Here is a 9,810-nt window from a genome sequence, read left to right on the forward strand (position 1 = left end):
AGGACTTAAAATAGCTAAATTTAATTCACCTTGATTCCATTAGATGCCTTGTTATGTTTGTTAAGTGATTTCAGGTTTAGGAGGCAAAGATTGGATTAAGGGAATGAAGAAAGAGCATGTAGAAATGGAGAACTCATGAAGAAATGAAGTAATCGCAAAAGCTGTCAAGTCGACCTCTTCGCACTTAATCGATCATAACTTGAGCTACAGAGGTTCAAATGACGCGGTTCCAATTGCGTTGGAAAGCTAACATCCGGGGCTTCAAATTGATATAAGATTTGCCATAGTTGCATCGTGCATAGGGGCGGGCACGTGCACTGTACGCGTACGCGCCGATGGTTGCACATGATTCACTTAATGCAATTCGTGGCCAGCAATTTTAGAAGCCTTGTGGGCCTAATCCAACTCATTTCTGATGCTATTTAACCCAAGGAATGAAGAGAGATGAGGCATCTAGTTAGTTAGTGAGTTTTTATTTTAGTTTTATCATGCTTTAGTTAGTTTTAGAGAGAGAAGCTCTCACTTCTCTCTAGGATTAGGAGTAGGTTAGATCTAGATTAGGAATTCTTAGATCTAGGTTAATTTCATGCTTTGATTCACTTTTCTTTTTGTAATTCTTCTTCTTCTACATCTCTTCTCTCTAGTTTAGCATTTAATTCTTGTAATTCTCTACTTTTATGTTGATGCACTTTTGTTTCTTCTATTTTCATTTTTATGCAATTTATGTTTTCATGTTCCTTTATTGTTCATTTGATTTGTTGTTGTTTAATTCCTTGCAATTGAGTAGTATATATTTACTTTCCTTGCAATTTTACTATGCTTTTCTTTTATGCCTTCCAAGTGTTTGATAAAATGCTTGGAAGGATGTTAGAGTAGAATTTTATGCTCTTGGCTTGGGATGGTAACTTAGGAACTCTTGAGCCATTAACTCTAGATCTCACTAATTGAATTGGTGGAGAACTAGGACTTATGGACTTGGATTGATATAGCTCATTTGACTTTCCTTTACTACTAGTTAGGGGATGACTTAGTGGGATTGATCCTTGCCAATTCTCATGTTGTGGCTAGTGATAAGGATAGAGATCCTTGACCACCAACCTTTGCCAAGACCTTTTTAGTTGTTAGTTTATTTTCATTGCCATTTACATTTCATGTCTCTTATCCCAAAAACCCCAAAATATCTCATAACCAATAACAAGACACTTTATCGCAATTCCTAAGGAGAACGACCCGAGGTTTAAATACTTCAGTTTATAATTTTAGGGGTTTGTACTTGTGACAAACAAAATTATTATTTCACCATTGGCAATCATAGATATAGCATACAGTATTTCCTCGGGCCCCTTTGGCGGAGGTTGGCGGTGGTGGCGGTTCCTCCATTCCAGCGTAGCAGTTGAGCGAAGATGGAAGAGGGAGGTCGTTTTGGTTGATGTGGATGTGGACAATTGAGCGAAGATGGAAGAGGGAGATCGTTTTGGTTGATGTGGATGGAGACAATTAACCCCCTGACCATTTAAGGTGGATGGGGATAATTAATTCTCTGACTATTTGATGTGTCCACGTCTGCAGCATTCATCCACATCAACAAGCGAACACACGCTCACCGTGATAGTTAAGCGTTTTTCGTTCATAATTACCAAAAATTCACCCATAGAAACCGTCTTGTATCACAAAAGTATAAGATAGAGATCGAAATGAATTGCTTTATTCGTCAAGAATTGCTTTGTCATTCTACAAAATAAATAGAAATCAGGTTGGTAATTTACTCTTTTTATGCCTACCCCTAATTGTAGTTGACTAGGAGTCGTCCTCCAAGTGAGAATAAATGACGGGATAGAGAGGGAGAGAGTAATATGCATCTCGGTATCTCTAGGACAAATGGTTGGTCCATTTAGCAAGATGATTTTTTTTTATGAAACGGCTTATTTCGAAAGTGAAGGAGATCTTTAATAAAAAAAAATATTCAATTTAGCTTTTGAGTTTTATTTTTTTAGGGTTAATTAGTTTCTGTATCAGTATTTTTTTTTTATTTTTTTGAGCACAGAAATTAATTAATCACATAAAAATAAAATTAAAAAATCGAATTAAGTATTTATTTATTTATATTTTGTTAAGGGCTCTGTAATTTTTTTTAAAATAATTGTGAGGACCGAATTGGATATTCACTTTTTTTAATTAAAGTGTTAAATGACACCCAAAGGAAAAAAAGTAACCTCCCTTCTAAACGACTTGTCGTTGTTCACAAAGGTGAAGAAACGCTGAGCTTCGGCCTCCTTCTGAACCTTCTTCTGTTTCCTTCTGTGTGGATAAACACCATTACACGACATACATTGAGATCCGATCACAGAACCTCTCAGTGATTCACAATGTCTACCGCTACACCCAGCTCTTGGGGTACTGCGCTCGTTAAGATCTCTCCTTACACCTTCTCCGCCATCGGCATCGCCGTCTCCATCGGTGTATCAGTTCTCGGTGCTGCTTGGTACGCCGTTTCCCTTTTCCGTTTCAGATTTTCTCAATTTATTTTCCGTAACCGTTTCTGATAATCTCCTTTTTGGATTTGCGAAGGGGGATTTACATAACTGGTAGCAGCTTGATCGGTGCTGCAATCAAGGCTCCCCGAATCACTTCCAAGAATCTCATTAGGTACAATTACTGATCTGTCCTTTTATCCACTCAAATTTCATAGTCTCATTTGTTTGGTGTTCGGATTTAGTTTTCAATTAGGGTTCTATACATTTAATTGTTGGTGTTTCTCAATTTTTATTTTTATTTTTTATTTTTATCCATTTGAGATATCTAAGAACTTTTAAAGTGGCCAACCATATATTTTTATCCAATTGGTTATGTTGATATGCCTTAGGGTTCAGCAGTGTTCTATTAGATGTGTTATTGGGTTTTAGATAGTTAACTGTTTTATGATTGTGCTTAGTGCATTGTATTCTTAGCTTTGATAGAGAGTTAGAATTTGGAATTGATGTTGTGAAAAGGAAATGATATTGAGATTTTAGAAATTCAGCTAGTATTGTGGTGATTTCACACAAAATTAGTGTTAATTTTGATAATTGTGCTAGCTTTCAGCATCATATTCTTTATATTCTCCTGCTGACTTATGTTTATAATAAGACCTAAACTATTAAGGAAGAGTTTAATTTCTATAAACTGCCACTGCAATCCAATCTCATGTTGTCATACAAGCAAAAAATAGCTATATCTCATGTTCACTATCTTTAAAAGAAATCAATTATCCCTATGCGGCACCTCATGATTGGATGTTAAGTGTAAAACTATTCATATTCCCAGACTTACAGGGCATACAAATTAAACTCATCGATCAACCTACAACGAGTAATGCTACACTACTTGGTCAAAAAAGGGGAAAACTTTAGCCTTAATATACTAAGATTTGGGGATGGTTGTTGGATAAGTTGAAGTGGTGGCACTCATTTATACAATCATAAATAACCATGTAAACCCATTGTTGGATATGTTGTTTTCTTTCCTTTTCCTTCTTCTTCCTTTTTTTCCAAACACAAATATTCTCTAAAAAAAATTAACGCATTTATTCTATTAAATAGTATTTTTTTATAAATTATTGATACATAATAAATTAATAATTAAACTTAAAAAGCTATAGAAAAATGGCAAGACCCACTAGTGTTGAATATTGTGATTAAGATCTTTACTGCACACTTGGGATATTTAGAGTTTCTAGAATTTATGACACCTCAAACATCGTGGCTGTCAAAATTTTAGCTTGCCTTATAATTTATATCACTGTGTGGGAGTTAGATTATGATAGAGTGCACAATGTTTTCTTTCCCAGGCTTTGTATAATCCTAAACTGATAAGATTATAAGGGTTGACTACTCAAACCATTGAAGTTAAATGGTAAATTTTTAACATGTGAAATCCTGTATTTAATGAAAAATTCAGTATTGCCATTCTGAATTTCTAAATACTGATTGTTTTATATGAACGCTACGAACATTATTCCTTTTTAAATGTTACTTGCATAAAATAGGTTGGTGCAGCTGATATAGTTCTAACACGGTCATGTCTGCCACTTTAATGGTTGTTCCTGATATTTTGGTATTGCAGTGTAATCTTCTGTGAAGCTGTTGCTATTTATGGTGTTATTGTGGCCATCATTCTACAAACAAAATTAGAAAGCGTTCCTTCATCACAGATCTATGCAGCCGAGTCTCTTAGGGCTGGATATGCAATCTTTGCTTCTGGACTTATTGTTGGCTTCGCAAATCTTGTTTGTGGGTCTGTATTCATTTCTGCCAACATCTCATATATCCCCAGCAAAATTTTGTACAAATGCAGATAAACATTTTCCATCCTGCTGTTTTATAAATCATTTTCTCTTTTTCCTTTTTCTCTTCTTGGCAGATTGTGTGTAGGAATAATTGGAAGCAGTTGTGCGTTGTCTGATGCTCAAAACTCCTCTCTCTTTGTGAAGATTCTTGTGATTGAAATTTTTGGTAGTGCTCTTGGGCTATTTGGAGTTATTGTTGGAATCATTATGTCAGCTCAAGCAACATGGCCAACAAAGGTTTAATTTGCTTTCATATAAGACAGTGGGAATACAATTATGGTGGAGCACAATATTTTCTCTGTACTGCCAAGTGATTGAAGAAGTCTTATCTATTTACCTTTGTTGGTATGAATGTAAAATCCCGCGTAGTAGCGTTGCCTCCATTTTAGGTTGTACCATTTACCAATAAGTAGTTAGAATGTAATGTGTATCATCATCAAAGACATCAAGCTGTTGGTTGGATTTCAATATTTTTTGGAGGACTAATTTTGAAGTGTTTACTCATTTAATAAAAAAGATGTGAAGTTATTTGGGCATGTGTATAAAATCAAGAATCAGTTTTTTTGTTCAGTAGCAACTAGCAAGTATTTGGGTTGGTCGAGTAGGTTAACATCACCCGTTTACTTAAGTGAGGGTCTATAGTTCGAATCTTGTGCATACAGCAACTCATTATCCAGTGACAAATTCTTAAATAGAGTTCAGATTCGTAATAGGTTAGTCGTTGGTCTGTCATATTTAGAGATATAGGTCTGACTTTAACTCACAAATTAGCGTTATATGTCTTTCAGCACTACTTAAGCTTAAGCTTGATAGGTTTTTCCCATTCTTTGACCTATTCTTTGCCAATCAATTTTTGACCTGAACCTGACTGGTTAGGTGACCGATTTCGATTAAACTGGCCGATTTAATTCGACTCTCAGAACTATTTTCTAAATACTTTAAATGTTTAGATATTTTCATAAATATTACATTTAATATAGTTAAGAGTGAGACTCAAACTTGAGATCTCTAGGTAAAGATAGAGAGATTATGCTATTTGAGTTATAGCTCGTTAACTTATATTAAAAGTAATTTATAAATAAGTTATTTTGTATCTGAATTTTTATCATAGAAGTACTTGTTTTAAAGTTATTTTAATAAATAAGAGTGATAAAATAGCTTTTAAAAAAGAGAAAAATAAAATTTTTTTAATTCTTCAAAAACTTTAAATAGCCTTTCAAAAAGTTAAAAAACATATTTAAAATACGGTACCATACACCATTAATATGACTTTTCATAATAAAAACAAAAAACTATTAAAATTTTCCAAACAAATTCTAAATTTAAAACTTGAAAACAAGCCTGTAACAGTCTTTTTTTTTTTTTTTTTTTACCAAAGATAGGAGACTCGAACCCGCAATCTCTTAATTGAGTCTAGCATACTGCAGACCAATTAACTACATTACAAATATGGCCTACTAAGAATAAAGCTTAGCCCCACCTGTTTATACCGCTACTTCTAACCAATTTTTGGGTAGATGTATTCTAATTTACCGAAATTTTCTTATGAGATGTCAAATGAAATATCTTGATCCAATTTTTTATTATTTTTTTAAATAACGGAAATAAAGTTTGAAAGCCCATGTGCTTCAAATAGATGGTTATCATAACCAACTTGGGTTGGTCGAGTGGTCAGCTCACTCGTCCGCTTAAGCAAGTGTCGGGAGTTCGAATCCCGCCTTGTGCATGCAGCAACCCATTGGCCAGCGGCAGACCCTTAAATGGAGCTCCGATCCGTGACGGATTAGTCCTTGTCCTGTCGGGTTGGGGTATACCATAGGCAACCCAAAAAAAAAAAAAAAAGATGGTTATCATGATATATGTATACAAATCAACATATTCTTGCAAGAATACTTCCTACATCACTGGAAATCAATTGGTGGATGCAAAATGTAAATGAAGCAATTGGCATAGGCACATCAGTGGAAAAAAGGTGTGTTCCTCTGCAGAAGCTCTTGGCATTCATCTGGTGTTGCTGATTTGGGGTTAAAAGGGTCCCTTTGAGGAAGAACCAAACCTTGCTTTATGCGACCAAGCCACCTTGCATGCAACACCTGCTTGGAGGTCACTGGCAATCTGATGGACTGATACTCTTCTAAAGCTGATTCTAACTTCTCCACTCCCCACTTCTCCAAACATTTTCCTAACACTGATGCATCCAATATTGACATGTTTGTGCTTCTAAGGCAATGAGGAGTTGTGGGGTGAGCTGCATCTCCTACTAACACCACATTCTCCCAAAAAATCTTCTTCAAGGGATCACTATCATATATAAAATTTAAGAAGGGTTCCTTTGTTGCTCTCATGACCTTTACCAGCTCTGGAATCCACACTTTTTCAGCTTCTTGGTACATTTTCTCAATCATCTCGCTACTTACTTTCATCGTCACAGAGGTTCCCTGAAAAGTTGTTCTATTGGATGAAGTGCTTGTTTGGACGCGATTAAATCGATAAAAAAATTCAATAAAAATTATTTTTAGTGTGTTTGACAAATTTTTAACAATAAAAGTAAGAGCACTAAAAAATAAAAAACATATTTTTTGAGAAGATATAATTTACATTTTTTTTAAAAGATCTTTTTTAAAAAAAAAAAAAAAGATGTTTTTCACATAATAAATGAACAAAAAAATATTTTTATCTTATTTTATCCAAACATAATTAATAGATAAAAAGATCTTTACATGGCTGAAAATAGCGTCCAAACAAACCCGAACCTTTTAATGGAAAAATTTGGATCAGATCCAACAGGATCTCCACATTTAAAATCTGGACATGAAAGTTTCCTATCTTCTTGCTTGAGTAGTTATGCCAAAAATAAAAAATAGGGGGTTTCTGCTTTTGAATTCTATAAAATGTCTTCAAATTTCGAGATACAGTGAACACTCGCTGATCCAATTTCCTCCTTATATACCAAGTTGGTAACATATTTGATTGTAAAATGACTGAAAATTTGTATTTTAGGCAAGGCAGAAAAAATAGAGATTTTACGTGAAATCGAAAAACTAAATTAAGTATGTAAATCGTAAAATCGTCGGATCTAGTACAAAATTTGTAAAATCGACTAACTCATTTAAAATCATAATATCGAAAGATTTTAAGAGTTAAATCGAGATTCTAGGTAATATGATTTCAGGAAATGAAGAATATTACCTTAACTTGTGGCTCTGGCTGATTCACATACCAAATCCAATTGAGCTTTTTGTTTAGAAGCTCGTAGAACACAGCATGTGTTCCTGAGCCCAAGTCAAAGTACAAGCATTTTCCAAGGTCAGGGTATGCCTTGCGGATGCCTGTTATTGTATCTGAATCCTCAATTTTCGAAAAATCAAGAACCCCTCTCCAAGCACAATATCCTGAATACCTGCACATCATAGCCTTAGAGGAACTCATGCAAACACACAAGAACAGCAAAAAGCAATGTAGATCTCTATAATATCCTATGATAATCTATGAAAGTAAAAAATTTGTGTCATCTTATTTGAAGATACAAACCGCAGTTTAAAATCAGGGAGATATTTCTGCCGAACGGAAGAGAGGCATCCATCAGCTGCAACAAGCAAATCCCCTACTATATTGATGACCTCTCCGGTTTTCAGAACCTTGACTTTTGTTGTTATGGAACCTTTGAAGTCCACAACATGGAAAGAGAGGAAGAGGTGGCCCCATAAAAATACACTCGGCGGCAGCGCATTGTATAGAAGGCCATGAAGATCAGCCCAATGCGCTGCTCGGAAGTTGAAACACTCATCTCTTGTCAATGTCTTCCTGATCTTCTTCTCACTATCAGTTGCTTGGTTCTGCTCACAACCAAAAAAAAATAAGGGGAAATAAAACATGAGCAATGGCCAACAAATATTATCATTTTTAGTTAGCACTTAATCAGCAATAATTTAGACCTATATTTACAGATATTTTACACATAAGAAGTATATAATTTACATGGATTTGGATCCTCTAAATGTTGAATTTGTACTTTAGGGAGGAAAGTGTGATCTTCTACTCTTGAATCGTTTCTCTCTCATATTTATTTTGGAAAAGTCTAGAGGGCCATCAGCTTTTTCAAATTTTGGCCGGCATGTAAGCAGTAAAAAAAAAGTGAGTCATTGGATGAAATCTCATACCAATCTCACACCATTAAAATCATCATTGATGGCTATTTGATGGCTACAAATACTAAAAGTCGCTGCCCCCTAACACTCCTCATTTATTTTTGGTCCCACCTATAAAATGAATAGTGAGAGATCATACTTTTCTCTTTAAAGTGAAATTTAAAATTTAGAGGATCCAGTTTTACGCACATAAATCAAGATATTTTGCACCCATGAATCAATATAATTTGCACTCATATTTTTTTCGAAATTCGCACACATGAATTAGTAAAATGACAATTTCGCGTTTGTGCTGTCAAATGATGGTCAAAAATACTAAAAATTACTGGTATCCAAATCATTTTTCCCCTTCTTTTTCTTTGAATTATCCATTTTTCAGATAAATAATTAAATACTAGCTAGTAGCTCAACCGGTTCCTAGTGAAACAAAGTAACAAGCATGGAGTAATATATGAAGTTTGAAATTCAGTGCATCCTGAATCATCATCAAGTTGAGTAGTAGAAACCTGATCAATGGTTAGTGGGAGAGTGGTGTTATGTAGGAATTGAGGAAGTGGAAGCCAAGATTGAATGATTTGGTGAGAGAGAGGGTCAAGTCCAAGACCAGCACCAGTGGGGCTTCCAGTTGGAGGTGCAGTGGTTTTCTCAATCAGGACGACATCCCAACCAGCAGAGATAAGAGCATGTGCAGTTGATATTCCAGCTATGCTCCCCCCGACTATCACTGCCTTTGCCTTCTCTTTACCAACCATCATTTTCTTTCTACTTTCGGAGAAGGAAGAACGTGCAGAAGCTTTCCAAGTATTACTTGTTCGGTTCTACCCGATTGATCATCTTTGGGGTATTGCACTTTTTTCGGTGGATCATCTTCTTCTGAAATGAGAAAGATGACAAAATGGTAAAATAAAAGTTAATCAGAACACGTTTTTTTATAAAAATTATAAAATTAATAATAATTAATCTTTTATTTTATTAGTTTATCAACTTTTTTCTCTTAAAAATTTAAATTCTTTTTTTATCATGGATATTATAATATTGATTGGTCTATACTTGTTGGCAAACGGGGATATTTACCCGATTAAATGTATGGCCACAGAAACGTAATTCTAAAAATCGGACTGGATTGATAGGCCAAACTAGTTTAACTGCGAATCAGAAATCGCTATTTCAAAAATTGTTTCAAAATTACTGAACTAGTCGGCTGGACTGAATCGGATCCGGTCAATTTTCTATACAACATTTTGAAATCTTATCTTATGTGATCCAATTTTATTAAGTATATTAGCTATTATTTGATTAATATCTTTATGCTTAATTTTGCATATCGCTTATCTCTAG

The 9,810-nt window shown here is 34.6% G+C and overlaps 2 protein-coding genes across 2 annotated transcripts; one reads left to right on the top strand and one right to left on the bottom strand.

Annotated features, from left to right (window-relative positions):
* Positions 1-1,853: 1,853 nt before the first annotated feature.
* On the top strand, positions 1,854-4,871 carry LOC112740899 (V-type proton ATPase subunit c''2). Its single transcript, XM_025789600.2, has 4 exons — positions 1,854-2,482; positions 2,569-2,646; positions 4,102-4,272; positions 4,399-4,871. Exons 1-4 carry the CDS (start codon positions 2,367-2,369, stop codon positions 4,565-4,567), a joined length of 534 nt encoding a protein of 177 aa, XP_025645385.1. The 5' UTR covers positions 1,854-2,366; the 3' UTR covers positions 4,568-4,871.
* A 991-nt stretch (positions 4,872-5,862) lies between these two features.
* Positions 5,863-9,517, bottom strand: LOC112740900 (uncharacterized). Its single transcript, XM_025789601.3, has 4 exons — positions 8,979-9,517; positions 7,856-8,160; positions 7,514-7,724; positions 5,863-6,762 (listed from the first exon to the last, which is right to left on the bottom strand). Exons 1-4 carry the CDS (start codon positions 9,225-9,227, stop codon positions 6,283-6,285), a joined length of 1,245 nt encoding a protein of 414 aa, XP_025645386.1. The 5' UTR covers positions 9,228-9,517; the 3' UTR covers positions 5,863-6,282.
* Between the last annotated feature and the right edge of the window lie 293 nt (positions 9,518-9,810).

Source organism: Arachis hypogaea, chromosome 14, assembly GCF_003086295.3.
Source record: "Arachis hypogaea cultivar Tifrunner chromosome 14, arahy.Tifrunner.gnm2.J5K5, whole genome shotgun sequence".
Taxonomy (NCBI): Eukaryota; Viridiplantae; Streptophyta; class Magnoliopsida; order Fabales; family Fabaceae; genus Arachis; species Arachis hypogaea.